The 20,483-nt window shown below is 39.8% G+C and overlaps 1 protein-coding gene and 1 long non-coding RNA gene across 2 annotated transcripts; one reads left to right on the plus strand and one right to left on the minus strand.

Moving 5' to 3' along the window:
- Positions 1-2,226: 2,226 nt before the first annotated feature.
- On the minus strand, positions 2,227-4,615 carry LOC120436794 (E3 ubiquitin/ISG15 ligase TRIM25-like). Its single transcript, XM_039607657.1, has 2 exons — positions 3,733-4,615; positions 2,227-2,363 (listed from the first exon to the last, which is right to left on the minus strand). Exons 1-2 carry the CDS (start codon positions 4,519-4,521, stop codon positions 2,346-2,348), a joined length of 807 nt encoding a protein of 268 aa, XP_039463591.1. The 5' UTR covers positions 4,522-4,615; the 3' UTR covers positions 2,227-2,345.
- A 10,634-nt stretch (positions 4,616-15,249) lies between these two features.
- On the plus strand, positions 15,250-16,008 carry LOC120436806. Its single transcript, XR_005610612.1, has 2 exons — positions 15,250-15,491; positions 15,663-16,008. It is a non-coding gene; the product is annotated as an uncharacterized LOC120436806 (long non-coding RNA).
- Positions 16,009-20,483: the final 4,475 nt, after the last annotated feature.

Genomic DNA, 20,483 nt, shown 5'->3' on the forward strand with positions numbered 1-20,483 from the left:
ACAGTAATATGTCTGATTATATGTCTTTAATCAGTAAAGTCTCGCTTTGTTAGAAATAAATAAATCAATAAATAATAAAATTGTAAACATGCAGCTGTATGTTAGAAGTCAAAGGGTCCTTAAGTCTTCTGTAAATTGACGGGGATCAAATGAAGGACACAAGTTTCTGTTCTTACTCTAATAAATGCTGCTTTAATATCCAACAGACTATTTTCCTTCCTCATCAGCAGTAAACAGCTCGACTCCGTCTGTGCATTTGTGTCCTCCATACTTGTTCACACAGACATCTCAGGCTTGATGCCACGATGCAGTGTAGAAACCTGACAACCCTCTGACTCATGTTCAAATGTTCAAGGACATTTCTCAGGATCATGTATGACCCCCCTTTTGAAATTTGGACTTTCATTAATAATATTTGTGTTTCTGAGTCATTTTTGTGGAGACTTCTGTCCAACGTAGTGTCCAAATGAAGCCTGAAGCTTTTCTTCAGCCTCTTGTCAGATGGTCAGCAACAAAACTCTGTTCCAACCAATGTCTGATAAGAGATGAGACACAGCAGCTGAGCAAATGATCATTTCATGCTGAAGACATCCTCAGACAGAATTAAATACTAGAGATGGCACGATACCACTTTTTTATGTCCGACACCGATACCGATATCATAAATTTGGATATCTGCCGATACCGATATGAATCCGATATAGTGTGTTTTTTAATCAATAAAACTGTTTTTTTAATATCTTGCTGCATTTTGTATAAGTTCATACTCAAGTTTAAATAAACAAACAAACTAAAGCTATTCTGTTATACCTGTATGTAAAAAAATACACTGCACCCAAAATATTTCATAGTTCAGCAACACTGATCAATCTAATAAACTTAAACCTACTCCATCCTCCCTATTCTGGTATTTTAAAGACTACTTAGCAGAAATATTAAGCAACCTAACTAATAGGGTTGCCAACTCCCAGCAAAAAAAAAGGGGAACCACCCCCCACCCTCCACCTCATGATTCTTAATCGATGTAATCAACTTTAAATTTATGCAGTGTGAAAAAAGAATGCACAGAAATAAATTATTTTTCAAGAATAATTAAATGGATTCAACATCTTTCTTCAACAGAATTGCAGAATTCACAGATGGTACCTTCCCAAAGGAAAAAGTACTATAGCTTACTAGGGTATATTAGACTTAACAGTTACTATATACAGTAATGGACTTCTATACATTTTACATCAGGTTAAAACTTTGTTCGCAAGATTCAGATAATTATTTATTAAAAGCTAGACATTTTAAATGAGAATAAGAAAGAAAAGTATGTCTTTGTGCCCCCTTTTCCCTGTTGATGCCCTATTGGCCCCCCTGGCTAAACTTTGCTAGATCCGCCCCTGCACAGTTACCAGCCGTCAGCTACGTAGAAAAGGATCCTGGTGTAGGAAGTAATATTAAATAAATTCTAACAACTGTTTATCAAGCTGAAAGGTGCTGCTGTTGTTCAGCCGCTGGTTTCCTCTTTCTGGTGCAAAGTGGGCCAAAAACAAAGGAGAGAGACGGACTCGCGACAGAAAAGCCGATCAGCTGATCATTGATCAGTTTCACAATTGAAGTAGCAGCAGGAAGGTGAGGGAGAGAGAGGCAGTTGCTCCATATATCGGTTGTTAAGCTTAACATGGGAATGCTTTACAAACATTCAGAGATGAACTTACGCACTTGCTTTACTTCTCTCTGGGATAACTTCCTCGAAGATGAAATGCTGGATTGGTAGCAGGCTACAAACACACACAGCCGCTCTATCACGTGATGCATACTGCTCCGACGTGCTACGGTTATGAGCAGAGTTACGCGTGTAGCAAGTTTTGTGAGGTGTTTTTTTGATATTTAATGGATCGGATTACATTTTTTATTTCTCGCCGATATCCGATCCAGTAATTTAGGTCAGTATCGGACCGATACCGATATGTAATATCGGATCGGTCCATCTCTATTAAATACATACATAAACACAGCCTGGTGCCAATAACACAGCTAATGACACTGCTGTATCACTGGCTTTACTGATTAAAGACCATATCTGAAGGAAATCTTTGAACACAACAGAAAGTGACCTTTTAAACCTGCGACACTGATGCTGCATTCAAGGACCATTACAAACATCTGAAAGGACTTAAGAACATCAAGAAAATGTGACTTGTTTCTCTGTAATGAAGCTTTTTTAGTGAAGAAAGTTGAAAGGTCACAGAGCGACTGCTGAATCTTCTGCTCTAAACATGAACTCTGAACTTTGTGATGCTTCAGGAGGAAAACTGCTTCAGTTATTCTCTCAGATTAGTTTCATATTTTCTGCATCAGATTTGAGTGAGATCCTGGAATGAAGACAGAAAAAAGACTTTGTTCAAAGTTTGATTTATAGTCAAACCTTCCAGTTTATTCACACAATAAAACATCAACACAATATATGAATTCATTCATTAAAATCACAGTTTTTCCTCATTTGTTTGATGATTTTGACAAAAACAAACACAAACACACACACATGGTCTGCCATACTCATAAAGAGAAATGTCGACATTTTTCAATGCAAATATTCCAGAAACATTTAGAGGATAGAGAAGTTTACATTTTCATGTGGAGAAATATTTGAGTAAATCAAAATGATGATGAGCAGTGATAGCCTCCATAAACAGTCACAGGAAAGATCTCCTTTAAAAACTCAGAAACATGAAGAGAACAACTAGAAGATGTGGAGGTACCACCCATAATGTTTGACTGACAGCTGATCTCTGTGCAGAAATGATGGAGAGAAAATAAAATGAAACTAAAATACAGATTTAAACCCACAATATGAAAGACTTCAGTCTATTTCAATTTAACAAACTCAGCAGAGACTCCATTATCATAACAAATCCTCAGTCCAGCATAGAGCGGCTGAGTGAATGTGGTCTGGACTCTGTGGAGGAGAGTCATGGTTTCAGAGACGCTGTAGAAGGACAAAATACCTGCTCTGTGATCCAGGTACACTCCTACTCTGGAGGAACGAGGACCTGAGACACGAGTTTGGATGTTGTTGTACAAAAATGTATAACTGTTGTTGTTACAATCTAATGACCAAGATTTGTGATTATGTCCAAATTCACATTCATTACCCCATCCTTTTCTGCTGATATTCTTGTATGCAACTGCTACATAAATTCCTCCCCCTCTCCACTCCACCTCCCAGTAACAACGTCCAGACAGACTCTCTCTACTCAGGACCTGCCACCATCCAGTGAATTTGTCTGGATGATCAGAATAAGACTGTTGTTGATTCACTCCAGTTGCTTTTCTGTTCCCCTCTGATAATAACAGCCGTGTATTTGCTGTGTTTGGATCCAGTGTGATTTCACATGAATATTTTAAGAATCCAGCTCTGGTCTTTGGTTCTGGTGGATCTGACAGTAAAACATCCACTTCAGTGACTGTCAGTGAGATGTTTGTCCATTCCTCTCTCAGAATGTCCTGTAGTTTATCTCTGACCTCTGACACAGCTGCTGTCACATCCTCAAAGTAGCTCAGAGGACGGATATTGATGCTGGATGAGTCTGTAGACTCACTGAGTGCTGACAGTGAGGGGTAGTTGTGTAGAAACTGGATGTGATCCTCTGTGTGTGAGAGCTGCTTCAGCTCAGCATCTTTCCTCTTCAGCTCAGTGATCTCCTGCTCCAGCTTCTCCTCAAGCTCTTTGACTCGACTCACTTCAGTTTCCTGCTGGGATCTGATCTGCTGCTTCACATCAGAGCTTCTTTTCTGGATGAGATGGATCAGCTCAGTGAAGATCTTCTCACTGTGCTCCACTGTTTGATCAGCAGACTGATTGATGGCCTCCACCTCCTGTTGAAGCAGCTTCACATCTTTCTCTCTGTCCTGGATTCTCTGCTGGATGTTTTGTCGACTCACCTCCAGCTCTCTCTGCCTCTCAGTCCTTTCTGCTGCAGCTGAGACTGTGTCGTGGCCTTTATGTTCATCCACAGAGCAGAGATAACAGATACTCTGCTGATCAGTACGGCAGAACATCTTCATCACCTCATCATGACGAGAGCAGATGTTCTCCTGGAGCTTCTTGGAGGGCTCCACCAGCTTGTGTTTCTTTAATGGAGCCACATCATAATGAGTCTGAAGGTGTTTCTCACAGTAAGATGCCAGACAGACTAAACAGGACTTGAAGGCTTTCATTTTTCTTCCAGTGCAGACATCACAGGCCACATCTTCAGGTCCAGCATAGCAGTGATCAGCAGGAGCAGCTTGGAGTCCAGTCTTCTTCAGCTCCTCCAGTAAATCTGCTAACATGGTGTTTTTCTCCAGGACAGGCCTCGCTGTGAAAGTCTGTCTGCACTGAGGGCAGCTGTAGATTTTCTTTTCCTCTTCATCCCAGAAGCTTTTAATACAGTTCATGCAGTAGCTGTGTCCACAGGGAATAGTCACCGGATCCTTCAGTAGATCCAAACAGACTGAACAGCAGAATTTTGTTTGGTCCATTTGATTCATGTGCTGTGCCGTTTCACCGTCTCTCAGTGACTGTCAGACAGTTTCACTTCCTCTGAACAGAAACAACCTCTGTGCTCTGAAGGGAAACAGATCTCTGCTCTTGTCCACCTCCTACAGGAAATGAGGCTCACCAGCAACTGCATTTACACCATGTTGTTTAGACCCATCCTGATACAGACACATCTGTGAAGGGAGGCACTAAAGAAATATTCTTACAGAGCGACCAAGAGCCAATCACATGATGCAGGGTGTGGTATGTGTGATTACATCATGCAGTAACAAGTCTGACCCAGTTAAAGTTTAATAGTTTATCTTTACTTGGATGTTTGAAATGTGACAGTCAACACTCAGCGAGTTCATTTCATATTTCAAGTTCAGCAAAGTTTAGGATGCTGTGATGAATAAAATCACACTTTATATTTTGACATTTTCTAATCTTAGTTCATTCTCACACTTACAGAATGATGCATGGGAACAACTGACTCCACTAAATCAAACCAATGTTCAAATGAGATTATGATCATTAAATAGTAACAAATATTTAAATTTAGCAGATCGGTCCACAATGTTTACAAAAAACAAACATACATCATTTTGCTGTTTTTCCTGTGTACACAGTCACAGTGGATTTTAAATGAAAACATCAAGATGTGATTGAAATGAAAATTTTCAAGTTTAATTCAAGGTTTTAGTAAAATTTTGCCTGAACTGTTTAGTAATTTTTCACAAAGTGTCCATGTCAGTAAGTCATTCAAACGTATTTTGGTCTCAAAAAACAAGGAGCACAAGAGTCCAAAAACGCAGGAACGCACATCAAAAACAAAACTAAACTAAAGCTCAACGAGAGTCCATGAGAAGCTCAGGGGGTCAACCCAGAGGTCGGCCAGACAGGAGCCAAAACAGGTCAGGGGGCCGACCGTGCACACGGCAACGGCGCAGGCGAAACCAATCAGGAGGCCGACCACTTGGAAGGTAGTGGCGGCCACTGAGCAGATCCGGAGTCCGGCCGCGATGCCAGCGGCGGCGACGAACTGTCTCAGGAGGCCGTCCTCGACGGCCATGATGCCAACTTAGAAGCCTGGAAAACGGCCGGCAGAGGCGAGGCGGAACAGGAAGGGCCGGGTCCCATGATGGTGTGGCAACCGCGGGACCAGGCGTGGACGAAGACACAGAGGCTGGACTGGCTGCGGAACCGGGCAGTGGTGCGGATGTCACGGGGGATGATTCAGCAGGTGACGGCTGAACAGACCTCCCCGGACCCTCAGCTAACGAGGTGTGGCTTGAGGCTGGACGGGCGACTCGGGCCCTCCAGCTGGAGTGGACGCCTGCGCTACAGGCCGCTGCTGAGCAGGGAACACTGGAAACTTAGCTGAAGGTGGCTGCTGAGCAGATAACTGAGCTGACACGGGCTTAAGAGTCTCTGGGATGACACACACATTGTTTGCTCTCACGGAAGTGTTGAGTTGAGGATGAACAGCAGTCACTACATGCTTGACGGGTTCAGGAGCATGATAATCATCCAGAACTTTTTGAGGCATAGAGTCATAGATCTCCTTGGTTTCATCAACAGGTTTAGAAAGGTGAGGTATGGGACAGTCTAAATAGTGCAATGAACTGGGAGAATTGTCCTTCAAATAATCAGTCCTTTCATTTACAGTTCTTATTTCAGCAGGGGGCAAAAGAGTAGCCCCACCACTCACCCTAGCCGGCTGTTCAGAAAAAAAATCATAGGCTCCCGCTGTAGCTGTGAATGCTGGCGGCGTGTCTGCCGTTTTCCTGTCGAAGAGGGCTTGGGACTGGCTGAGGGTGACGTGGCAAAACTCTGCTGCGGCTGCTCCTCCTGCGGTGTGGAAACGCTGGGTGAGTCGGGTGGCACAATAATGATCCCTAACATTTTGTAGAACGCCTGTGCAGGCGTAAGCTGGTTGCTTGCAGGCTCGTAGTAGTCCTCCCAGGAACGGCTGGAGCGTTTTCTGCAAGACCAGGGCGTCCGAGGGGAGGGAGCAGACGAGTGGGCCGAAGGGTAGGCTGCTAGCGAGGAACAGCAGCACGGAGGCCCTCCAAGCGCTAGCCGGGTCCCATCAAAACGGGAGCTGCGCTTCCACAGTGAGTCCGCTGGATCCATTACTGGTCGCGTCGTTCTGTCAGGGCTCTGTGTGCGGGCAGGTGGAGATGTGGATCCAAGTGCAGGACTCAAACACTAACTTGAAACTCAAAACCTCAGCTTTATTGCTGGCAAAGCACAAAACATGAACAGAACATGAACACTGAGAACCAGGAACACACAGGCATGATCTGATGGTACGACACGACACTGGGTTGAGGAGAACACAGGGCTTAAATACACAGGGTAGTAATGAGGGAATGAGCAACAGAAGGGAGACACAGCTGGGAGAGATCAGGGCTAACGAGACGGGGGAACCAAGCTGCACACACTAACATAAGACAAAGACTTTCACAATAAAACAGGAAACATGAATTACTGAACAAGCACGCAGACTTAACACTGAGAGACAGAAAATAACACATGGAACTCAAACAATACATGAAACCACAAATCCTTAAGCACGGATAAACAGAAACAAGAAACTCTAATAATAATAATCATCACCACCACAAGCACTACAAGAGAATAAGAAAAGAATCCATAATACAAAATTAAACCAAAATATAAGAAACTCAAAATGCTGGGTCAACACTGACCCAGAACCGTGACAATTGTTGTTTTGTTTGGTGCGATGGTTCTTTTTATTTAAATAATTGATGATAATTTGATGTATTTGATTATTTATTACTGGTGCAAACAATTCATTTATTCATGGTGCAAATATATAGTAGACTCAGGAGTTTAACTCAGTTTTCTTGGCCTTTGTTTATCGTTTCATTTAAAATCTTAATGGGTAAAGATCATCATACCCATACGGTAAAAAAATACATTTTTCCTGGCCAAAATATATTTCAAATATATGGTAAATATATTTTGTATTTGTGATGCTCCAAAAAAATATATTTTTGAAATTGAAAATATATTTCTTTCAAACCAAAATACATTTCAAAACATATTTTAGGGTGAAGAAAATACATTTCCAAACTTACAGTAGAATGTATATCAAAGTATCCTTTATTTAAAATGTATTTAGTGCAATAATGATGATAATGATAATAATACTAAAAAGTAACATGTTTTATGCACATCTGCAAAAAACAGTTGGATTCAAACAAAACAGAGTCAAAGGTCTAGCAAGAATTAGGTTGTTTATTCATTTGCTTACAGTATTTCACATTACACAATATTTCACTATAATGTAGCGTTCATTGACTTTGAAATTATCTGTCAGTGATACAGTAAACAAGATACAACAACTGCTATGTACACTTTAGTTTTTGACAATATATACAATATAGTACTTAAAGGAACACACTCCACTTTTTTTTGAAATAGGCTCATTCTCCATCTCCCTCAGAGTTAAAAATGCAGTGTCTTCTTTCTAGATCCGTGACGTTAATAGGGCTCTGGAGCGTGATCTTACGGGATGGGGCGAGCCAGGATTTTTGGTCGAGGCGCCATATTAGCAGGCCAAACAAATGCTTGCTGTGTGGCCGGTTGTAACGTTAGATTGCACTACCGGCAAAGGAATAAGCTTGAAAACAGGCTCTCTTTTCATTGTTTCCTCACCTGGAAGCATCATGAGGGAGCTTATGTGTTGGATGTTACCAAAGAAGGCGTCTAGCCTGGATAGCAGCTGCGAGACGAGCTGATATTCAGTTCTCTACCATCCACAGATATCTGTTGGTGTGCTTCAGTATTTTCATTCAGGTAAGTTCTAAATAAATTCATATTATTCTTTATAGCCTGTTAGTTTTATTTTCAACGCTCTGAGGTCATAGCACAAACTTAGAACAACCATGCAGAATTACCTTCTATTTATAGAATTGCTAATTATTTGGCATTATTGCAGCAAACCAGCCTATGAAATGAAAGAAACAAATCCTGACTGGGTTCCAACACTACACATGGGGCACTACGAAATCCCTGCTTCAAACTACATGCTACATACCACCATACCAATCAGATTACTTCTTCCATGTGTAGGTAAAAAGGTGACCCTTGTGGATAAGATGGCAAAGGTTTGCTGCGTTTTGGTGAACATGTGCCCCAGTGTGGCAGTAAAACCAGGGAAAAATGCTCTTGTTAAATACTTTTAAAAGGCTTGTGCTGTTTATGTAGTGATAAGTTTTCAAAAGAGACCGTAAATTACAGAATGCTAGTAGTGGGTGATATTATTTAAATGCTGTCATGATTTTATGTGAACATTTTGTCATTTGTAAACTATACATAACATTGATTCTACATTGTAACTGATTTGATGTTCTACAAAGTGCTTTTAATTAAAAATAGGCAAACATTTCTTTGTTTCTTTATTCAACTTTTGAACAGTGGTACTTAGTAAGTACATATTCAGTAAATGCAAATTATTTACATGGCCCCCTAAATTAAAACATTATGGGTTATTCAGAACAGAACTATGTTTGGAAAAATATTGTCCCATCAGTTGATCCAACTCCTCCACAGCAGCAGGTGGAACTTTTCTTTTCTGAGGATGGCTTCTTTTACCTGTCACAACGAATGGTCTGTTTATGTTTTGATCAAGAACCTTTTTGGGCAGCTGAAGAGGAGAAGTCTATCTTATGGCCAACCTCTGGCTGTGTCTTGGTCATATTACCAGGCAAAACCCAGTATGCAGGTTCATCTGTAAAAGTCCTTGTGCCACAGATCAACACTGTTGCTTCTACATTAAACAAAAGAGCAGCGACATGGCTGCAGGTCTCCACGACCGCCATACAGGTGCAGTGGGTGGCTTCAACCTTCCTGTGATGCTCACAATGACCTGTGGCTGCAATGCTGCAATTCAGTCTTTAAGAGTGCAGTACCTGAAACACACACAGACAAAGTTCATTTAAAGACAAGAGCTTTAATAAGCCAAGGCCGACACAAATGTGTTTTATCTACTTTCAAATCCATTTATCATAAATGTAACAAATAAAGTGTTTTTATGCATCCCCTATCATCCATCTATAGAACGCTGCATGTTATATTCTAAATCTGCCTGTTCTCTTTCAGAAACCTGCCTGCAGAAAATGAACCTAAAGTATGTAATGCAAGGATGTAATCACTTTCAAGAGGAGAAAACATAATGTTCAACTTTAAGTGACAATTATGGACACCTAATATGATAAGGAGATTCTGCAGGTCATTAATCAATGTATAAAACTAAAACAGAATGTATTTTTAGTGACACAGGACACAAACAAGGAAGCAAGATGTGTAATTAGGATTATTTATAATAAATATGAATTAATTAGGGCAATTTCTTTAACCATAAAGAATAACTAAATCCTTCAGGACAATGTCACATCAATGCACTGAACTCACTATGTTATCCCCTAACAGCCTCCACATGTTCTCACTGTAATTTCCCCTCATGAATGAATTTATGCTGCACTAATCTGAATGTTCTGGGGAATCAAACGCATTTTACTCGCAGTACTCAAGCTGACTTACCTTTGCTTGAATGACGGCGTACTCACAACGTGGAGGCTTAAAATAGCCAAATCTTGTACCCAGTCCTTGGTGAATTGGATGTGCGCCTCCAGAGATTTATAATTGCGAAATTGGTGCGCCGTGTATGCGCTGACTCCACAGACAAGGTACCAGAGTAGATCATGCTAAGTCAATAGCGGTTTGGTCTTCAGGGTTTCTACTCCACGGCAGTATTTCATACGGGTCCACATTTCAACAATCAAGTACCGTCTCTTTGCATCTGGACACAATCTGTCTCTATACCGTCATTTTTCTTTTGAGCTACGTTTCGGAATGGTTCGTAGCAATCTTGCTTTGATTCGTGGCCAGCCAAGATGGTGCTGCGCTCCCACAATGCATTGCGGCATTACGTCAACTCCAAAGCCCTGTGCGTGAAGGAGAGTATGCGCATGCGCATTGCCATGGTGATTTAAAAAAATAAAGATATAATGAAAAGTAATTAATAAAAATTTAATATTTAAACATTCCCACAAATGTGCAATGAACGTGCACAAACACTGTTTATTAGTTGTTGCTGTTTCTTTCTTTGTTCCTTTTTTTTTTTTTTGAAAAATAACGACGTCTCTGAGGCGCGAATTCCGACAGCGAGAGGAACGGCCGGATACAGGAGACGGGAAGAAACAAGCCGATTATGTTCGCGTTAATTAGGTAGTTGGAAGATGTAAAATTCTCAATTCTGCCAACTGAACATATACGAGATTTTAATGAGGATGAATAATCAGTCGGCATGGAGGAAACGGACCTTTATTTGGTGGAGTGGCGACAAGAAGCCAAAAGACGGGTGGCCGGTCTATGAAGCCTCCATCATCAAGCTAGCAGGTGCCTTTTCTCATATAATTATGTGTGCCTATGCCAAGAGGCACACATATTACTATTCCTCGGATTTATTATTATTGTGTGGATGCTTTAGGCATCCACACTATTGAATTCCTGTTTCTCTTTATTGTGTGGATGCTTTAGGCATCCACACTATTGAGTTCCTGTTTCTCTTTATTATGTGTGCCTATGCCAAGAGGCACACATATTACTATTCCTCGGATTTATTATTCTTATTATTATGTGTGCCTATGCCAAGAGGCACACATATTACTATTCCTCGATTTATTATGTGTGCCTATGCCAAGAGGCACATATTACTATTCCTCGGATTTATTATTCTTATTATTATGTGTGCCTATGCCAAGAGGCACACATATTACTATTCGTCGGATTTATTATTCTTATTATTATGTGTGCCTATGCCAAGAGGCACACATATTACTATTCGTCGGATTTATTATTATGTGTGCCTATGCCAAGAGGCACACATATTACTATTCCTCGGATTTATTATTCTTATTATTATGTGTGCCTATGCCAAGAGGCACACATATTACTATTCCTCGATTTATTATTATGTGTGCCTATGCCAAGAGGCACACATATTACTATTGCTCGGATTTATTATTATGTGTGCCTATGCCAAGAGGCACACATATTACTATTCGTCGATTTATTATTCTTATTATGTGTGCCTATGCCAAGAGGCACACATATTACTATTCGTCGGATTTATTATGTGTGCCTATGCCAAGAGGCACACATATTACTATTCGTCGGATTTATTATTATTATTATTATGTGTGCCTATGCCAAGAGGCACATATTACTATTCCTCGATTTATTATTATGTGTGCCTATGCCAAGAGGCACACATATTACTATTCCTCGGATTTATTATTCTTATTATTATTATTATTTTTCCTTTTTTCCGCCTGAAATTTTGCAGCGATCTCACCCCCGCAGTTTTGAGACAAGCTTCATATATGTTACCTCATTTTGTGCGGCTGGATCTGGAATGGTGTGCTATGACTTTTGGTGTTTATGAGTATTATAGTTTTTTAAATATTAATATTTTAGTGAAAATTTTCCCGCGCTCCTCTGCCAAACAATTTTGACAATAGGGTTAGATATGTTAGATCATTTTGTGCGGCTGGAGCTGGACTAGTATGGTATGACTTTTGGTGTTTATAACTTTTATAGTTTTTGAAATATTTAGATTTTAGTGCAAATTTGGGCCAATTTCTAGGCTCCTGAGAAAGATTCTTCTTTTGGCCCCATAGAAACAGACTTCATTTGTGGTGTGTTGGCTCTCTCTAGTGGTATAGCCGGAGTAGTACAGGTGAAAAGTTGTATGCTCGGTGGAAACTCCATATCCCACAATTCATAGCACGCCTCTACCACTGAAACAATGGCGGACACCACTTCGTTTTATATGTCTTTTATTAGTGTTTCTAGGTCACAAAATAAACTTTTAAGATATTTTCAGGCGAGAATGTAGGTGTGTAAACTTCAAATATCTGCTCGTTTTATCAAGACATGGCATATTAGCGACAGTTCTCTTACGTGTTGCTAGATAGCCGGCTAGCTAGCCAGCTGCCGCTAAGCGTATGACATACACGACACTAGCAATGGCGACACTATCAACGGGCGCGTCTCTTCGCCCCTCCTCCGCTTTGAAATTGACCGTCGGCGTGATTTTGTAAGACAACGTGGCTATCGTTTCACCGGTAACCGTCTTTCCCCTCCTCCGCTTTGGACTTGAACTTACAGTGATTTTCTGAAGTGTTTACTAAGACACACCGTAAGCTTTTACAAGGTAAGTGTATCTCTCTCCCTCTGGTTTGAAATTTAGCTTTGAAAGTGATTTTTTTTTATGTGTTTCTTTATCGATTTCTTTGTTTCGGCACGTTCGGCACGATGCTAAAGCCAGTTAGCGGATAGTCAGCTAAGGGCAAGCGTTTCTGTCCCTCCTCTGCTTTTGAAATTGACCTCTAAAGTGCTTTTCTGTGTCTTGACGCTGATATCTACAAAATGACTGTGATTTTATTCCAGTGGTATCGTTTGTAATTAAACCTTTTAAGATACAACTCTCAAAAAATAGCTTCGTTGCAGTCGCGTTTCACACATCTCTTTGTCTCGTGGTGTTTTGTTGCTGGCTAGTTAGAGGATATTAAGCGTCTCCCAGTTTGAAATTGATTTTGAAAGTGATTTACTATGACAAGGTAAGCGTGTCTCTGGTTTGAAATTTAGCTTTGAAAGTGATTTTTTTTTTTTTATGTGTTTCTTTATCGATTTCTTTGTTTCGGCACGTTCGGCACGATGCTAAAGCCAGTTAGCGGACAGTCAGCTAAGGGAAGCGTTTCTGTCCCTCCTCTGCTTTTGAAATTGACCTCTAAAAGTGCTTTTCTGTGTCTTGACGCTGATATCTACAAAATGACTGTGATTTTATTCCAGTGGTATCGTTTGTAATTAAACCTTTTAAGATACAACTCTCAAAAAATAGCTTCGTTGCAGTCGCGTTTCACACATCTCTTTGTCTCGTGGTGTTTTGTTGCTGGCTAGTTAGAGGATATTAAGCGTCTCCCAGTTTGAAATTGATTTTGAAAGTGATTTACTATGACAAGGTAAGTGTATCTCTCCCTCTGGTTTGAAATTTAGCTTTGAAAGTGATTTTTTTTTTATGTGTTTCTTTATCGATTTCTTTGTTTCGGCACGTTCGGCACGATGCTAAAGCCAGTTAGCGGATAGTCAGCTAAGGGAAGCGTTTCTGTCCCTCCTCTGATTTTGAAATTGACCTCTAAAAGTGCTTTTCTGTGTCTTGACGCTGATATCTACAAAATGACTGTGATTTTATTCCAGTGGTATCGTTTGTAATTAAACCTTTTAAGATGTGACTCTCAAAAATAGCTTCGTTGCAGTCGCGTTTCACACCTCTCTTTGTCTCGTGGTGTTTTGTTGCTGGCTAGTTAGAGGATATTAAGCGTCTCCCAGTTTGAAATTGATTTTGAAAGTGATTTACTATGACAAGGTAAGTGTATCTCTCTCCCTCTGGTTTGAAATTTAGCTTTGAAAGTGATTTTTTTTTTATGTGTTTCTTTATCGATTTCTTTGTTTCGGCACGTTCGGCACGATGCTAAAGCCAGTTAGCGGATAGTCAGCTACGGCAAGCGTTTCTGTCCCTCCTCTGATTTTGAAATTGACCTCTAAAACTGCTTTTCTGTGTCTTGACGCTGATATCTACAAAATGACTGTGATTTTATTCCAGTGGTGTCGTTTGTAATTGAAACTTTTAAGATACAACTCTCAAAAAATAGCTTCGTTGCAGTCGCGTTTCACACATCTCTTTGTCTCGTGGTGTTTTTGTTGCTGGCTAGTTAGCGGATATTAAGCGTCTCCCAGTTTGAAATTGATTTTGAAAGTGATTTACTATGACAAGGTAAGTGTATCTCTGTCCCTCTGGTTTGAAATTTAGCTTTGAAAGTGATTTTTTTTATGTGTTTCTTTATCGATTTCTTTGTTTCGCACGTTCGCACGATGCTAAAGCCAGTTAGCGGATAGTCAGCTAACGGCAAGCGTTTCTGTCCCTCCTCTGATTTTGAAATTGACCTTTAAAGTGCTTTTCTGTGTCTTGACGCTGATATCTACAAAATGACTGTGATTTTATTCCAGTGGTATCGTTTGTAATTGAAACTTTTAAGATACAACTCTCAAAAAATAGCTTCGTTGCAGTCGCGTTTCACACCTCTCTTTGTCTCGTGGTATTTGTTGCTGGCTAGTTAGAGGATATTAAGCGTCTCCCAGTTTGAAATTGATTTTGAAAGTGATTTACTATGACAAGGTAAGCGTGTCTCTGGAAATTGATTTTGAAAGTGATTTTTTTTTTATGTGTTTCTTTATCGATTTCTGTGTTTCTTGACGCTGCTAAAGCCATAGCGGATACAAAATGTCCCTCCTCTGCTTTTTGACCTCCAGTGGTTTCTGTGTCTTTGCTGAATTACAAAAACTGATTTTAAGATGTTTGTAATTAAACCTTTTAAGATGCGACTCTCACCGCGTCGAAACAATAGCTGCGTTGTAGTCGCGTTTCACACCTCTCTTTGTCTGTCTTTATAAGGCATTAACTACAGCAGCCTTTTATACCTCAACTCTTGATTCAGCCAAGGTAAGTGCCCCCCTTATATTTTCTATGTATGTGTTCAGCTGATATTTAGAAAAAATAGGTGTGTTTAGCGCTGGATGTCATTTTATTCCAGAGCTGTTGTTTGTAATTAAAACTTTTAAGATTAGATGGTACAGTGTTTTACTCCCTTCCAAACAGTAAAGTTCCTCTTTGTCTCTCAGTAGGAAATTTAAACCAGACAGTACAAGGCTACATTTCAGTGTTACAAGCCAATCAGTTTGCTAATTGTTCTGTGAGATTTGTTTGCAAAGTTTAAGGTGTTAAGTAGGACTGTGAACATCTGGGTCTGCTTGCTGCTGGCATTCTGCCAGAGCCCCAGCAACAAGACCGCCTCCCAGCAACGAGACTGCCTGTCAGCCTTGCAAGGTACCCAATTTTCCAATTACTCTATAACAAAACTGTTGTGGGCAACAAGACTGTCTCCTAAGTTTGCAAGCAATCACTTTGCCAAATGTTCTTGTAAGATTTGTTTGAAAAGTTTGAGGTGGTAACTGAGCTGTGAACATCTGGGTTTGCTTGCTGCTGGCATTCGACCAGCGTCTCAGCAACAACACTGCCTCCCAGCTTGCAAGGTAATTACTTTCCCAATTACTGTACACCAAAACGAAGTAACTGTCTTGGTCAACAAATCTGCCTCCCAACTTTCAAGGTAATCACTTTCTCAATTACAATATACAAACTGTTATGGAACTTTACTTAACAAAGCCTTAAGACCGGGTAGTGACACTATCAATATGTCAATTTAAAGAAAAGAGATTTTTTTTTTTGTTCTTGTAGTCATCTTGTCTGTCAATGTATCAGAGGGTTAAAATAACAAATTGCTTGAAATGCCAATAATTAATATTCTGTTTTATGTTGACATTCTACCAGATGCCGAAAAAAATAAAAGATCCCAGGCACAAAAGAAGCGCTGGAAACCACTTGACCTGGTCGATCCTGCTGTCCCAATACTCACTGGCCACACAACCAAGATGAGGCAGTCAGTAGTTTTCCATCTGACCAGGTAATGAGGATATGGTAGTGATCACAGACAGTTGAACAGTTTTCAAAACACGTTTGAGACAGTTAAGAACACTTACCCATGCAGTTTAGGATTTTTGTTATAATGTCACACAACTGGCATAACAGTGCATGGTATACAGAACATTTAAATGAAATGAATGTGTCAGGTCACTTAATGTCTTCTATACCCTTTTTCCTGGGTTAGCAGAGCGGCACCAGCCGGGTTATCTTTGGAAACACAGGATAGACCCACCTCCTTATGTTCCCCAGGTACCAAGGTAAATATCAAAAATATTCCTCTATTAAGAAATTACAAGGTATGCCCACCCATAGGGCTGCTCGATTATGGCAAAAATGATAATCACAATTATTTTCACTGAAATCTAGATCTCCATTATTTGACAATATTTATTTAACAATAATAATAATTAACAATTGAATAATGACTTTAAAACATGTATGTTTAGTGAACTTTACAGTGTTGCTCCGTGGTGCAGCTACGACATTGTAGCAAAGTTTACACTTACCCATACAGTTGACCATTTCTATCTTGTAATGTTACCCAACTGGCATAACAGTTCATGCCATGCATTGCATTGTAAAGTGAAATTAAAGTGTCAGGTCACTTAATGTCTTAACATTATATTCTTTTTTTTTGGGTTAGCAGACAGCACCAGCCAGCTTGTCCTTGGAAACGAAGAATAGACCCACCTCCTTATGTCCTCCAGGCAGCAAGGTAAATTTAAAACAGTATTCCTCCATTAAGGATTTATAGTGGACAGTTACATTACCATTAAATGTTAAAGACATATGGTTACATGTTAGCCTTATGCAAACAGTAAGAATTTTGTTTTCTCGCTTCTGTTAGTTTTGTTTAAAGTTTTTAAAGTTACACTAACCTTCAAATTTCTTAGTAGTTATGCAAACAGCTTCAATTTTTTTTATTGCTTTGTAAGTTTAGTAACCGCTACTGTTTCATGTTTTCTTTAAAGTATCCAGTGTTACACTCTATTTCAAATCTGTTAGTAGGTTTTCTCATTTTGATTAACTGTATTATCAGAGTTCAGAAACTCGTCCACCAGCAAAAACGAGTCTGGGCAACCGATGATTTCCACATGGCATCAAATTCTCCACCTAAAAGGTATGCCCACAAATGTCTATAACCAATTAATATACATGTGATGTTTGCTGTATAATCACCAGGGTTGATATTTAGTCTTTCACCTTAAGTATGCTTGCTAACTCGTACTAAATATACTAAAATGTTAGACTAAACATATACATTTGTCAATGTCTTTCATCACATTCCTAAAATGCAGACATCTCAACAGCTATTTATGTCTGTCTATTTATCTATTTCTATATATATTGTTCAGAATAAATACAAACATGGCTTTGTGACACATCTTTTATCAAGATGGATGTCAATGTATTTTGTTTCTATCACATTTAACCTGTAACTGAATTTTGTGTACTTTCTTTACAAAACGTAACACAACTATGTCACATGTACAGAACCATCTGGTTTAATCTGAAATCTGTGAATGAATTACATCTGATTTAAGAGCATCTGAGATCCTCTTACAAATAATACGTAAACATGATTTCCTTTCATATGTTTGTATTTAGGCTGCAATTTAGTAGATGTTTGAAGGCTGACAGCAACCTAAAATAAAAGCTGTGTCCCAAAACGTTGGTTGCATCCTCGGAGGCCGCATTTGAATTCATAAGCGTGGCCCAGTCAAATTCCAGGTGCCAACAATAGCGGTCGCTACTAAGTTTTCAAATTAGTCTTATTAATCTTTCTGGGTCATAAGATGAACTTTTAACATATTTTCATGCGAAAAAAAGTAGCAGTGTAAATTACAAATATCTGCTTGGTTTATCTATCGTATATTTGCAAAAGTGTGCTGACGTTTTGGGGAGGCGTCTGTTACCCACCCACTCGATACCAAGCTGGGGGGGGGGCGGCGGCAATGGTCACTCCAGCCGGCAAGAGCAGCAGACTCCTAAATTCATCGTTTTCGCCGTTTTCAGGCGCCCGCTCTTTTTCTGTTTTATTTATTCAAGTTCGCTGAGATCAAAGGTTAAACATGATATTATAAGTCACTTGGATAACTCCACGAGAGACAGTGTCCTGGTAAACTCCACCGAGACAGTGGTGACGCAAATCTGCAGGCTAGACCGTCCCATTTCACAGCCTCGTACTTCCGGCCTTCTCAGTCTTGAAGGACCCGCCCACATAGACAGCGTAGGTCGGGTCCTCCGAAGGATACAGCCGACATTTTAGGAAACAGCTAATATGTTATATGTAAAGTAATTAACTGCTTGGAAAATATAAGGAGCAGAAAGTACAGATATGACTTTTATAAAGGTCATTAAAAACAGCACTCAAGCAAATTGCAGATATCTAAAATATTCGTCATTTTTACTTCCCACCTCTGCTCTCTCTCACTGTTCCTGTCACACTCTTTCTACCAGTTTCTGGCTTATCTGATGCTGTGTATCTTTAGATTATGCTGTAATATGTTTGAAGAGTGATATAATTTGGCTTAATTTGCCTGAACATTGCTTCATTGTTTTACCATAGTTAAAAATGTTTTTCTTTAAAGAAAATCTTTATTTATACAACCCTTGCCACTTAAAAATGTCTTACATCATTGTACCAAGAGTTGCATATGTTTTTGCTCAACCTTGAAATGCTTATCATTAAATACTAAACAATAACATGTCACCTTTACCATTCCTTGATCAGCCTTTCCACAACACAAATGAACAACTACTGACAGAGGAGCTACAGAGCAACGCAGTTCATCACTTCTGGTGTGTCAGTGCAACTCATTGTCAAAGTGATGAAAGGTACACAGAATTCTCTCGAAATCATCAGTGCACATGTAATGCCCTCACATTCCTGGCCTACCTTAATGAGGAACACCAGTTCAACACAGCCCGACTTGATAAGGTGCTTGAACAGGGAGATGCACTCTACTGTTGGATTAAAACAAATCTTCAGCAGGGAGGCGTTATACACAAGATCATCTGACCATGGAGGACCTGCCCAAAGAAGTTCATGCTGACATAAATGTCTACAGTGTGAAAATGGACAACATAAGGTACGGATACCTGAAAGCAGAGGACAAAACTTATCAAAGAAAAGGATGGTGGTTGCCTCTTGCTAGTCGCCTTGTATGTCTGTCAACAGATGTGAACTATGCTTTGCTCATGGTTTCGCCTCAGTGCATTGCAGTTTTCCGTGACAAATCTGGGAGGTATGGATTATTTGATTCACATTCAAGAAGTGCAGCAGGTTTACCCCAGCCAAATGGAACAGCAGTCATGCTCACTTTCACTCATGTGAATGACCTGATCAACCACCTGCATAACCTTTTCCAAAATCAAGGCAGGTATGCAAGATATGAGTTTGTGCCTGTTTCTTTCAAAAGAGTCAGCACTCACAACGAACAGCCTGCACAGTCAACTCAAGCAACACCAGCAGCAACAGCTACATCATCACCACAAAATGATGAACCACAAATCACAAATTCCACTGTGCAAGTGCCTCAACCAGAATCAGCCCAAACCTACATGACAATGTTAGAAAGTGCTTTAAACCCACAACAAGACAAAATGGCTTCAAATCAAATTTGTGAACATCAACTTGAAACATCTGTTGATCCAACAAGCAACATCCAGAAAGAACAACAAGAAATTGGCCTCAATAATGAAAGAGATAAAGTAAAAGATAAAACCCACCAAAAAGCAAGAAATGTGAGCAGATTAAATAAAGGACGACGTGGGAAAGCTATTCGTCAAGCTCAAAAAAGTCAGAGGGAGTATGTAAAAGCTAAAGACAAATCTTCAACTGAAGAAGTGGCAAAGAAGACAAACAAAAAAAGACACGAAAGAGAACGATATGCCTGCTGTCGTGAATTTCGAATGAAAAGATTACAGACTATGAAAATTCAATATGCTGAAAACTGTCATTACCGTAAACAAAGACTATTATCAGCCAAAAATTATTATGCAAATCCTCATATTCAAAGAAAAGTAAAAGCCCACAAGGTGAAGAGATACCAAAGTGATCATCATCATTTTCAACAAAAATGAGAAACTACATTATCAGAAGATATACCACAGATCCTGACTATCAAACCAGACAGAAACAATATGTGGTCCAGAGGTACAACACGGATGCCAGCTTTCAAACAGACAGAAACAATATGTGGAAACGGAATACAGAAACAATATGTGGTCCAGAGGTACAACACGGATGCCAGCTTTCAAACCAGACAGAAGCAATATATGGTCCAGAGGTACAACACGGATGCCAGCTTTCAAACCAGACAGAAGCAATAT

This window comes from Oreochromis aureus, unplaced genomic scaffold, assembly GCF_013358895.1.
Source record: "Oreochromis aureus strain Israel breed Guangdong unplaced genomic scaffold, ZZ_aureus HiC_scaffold_23, whole genome shotgun sequence".
Classification (NCBI taxonomy): Eukaryota; Metazoa; Chordata; class Actinopteri; order Cichliformes; family Cichlidae; genus Oreochromis; species Oreochromis aureus.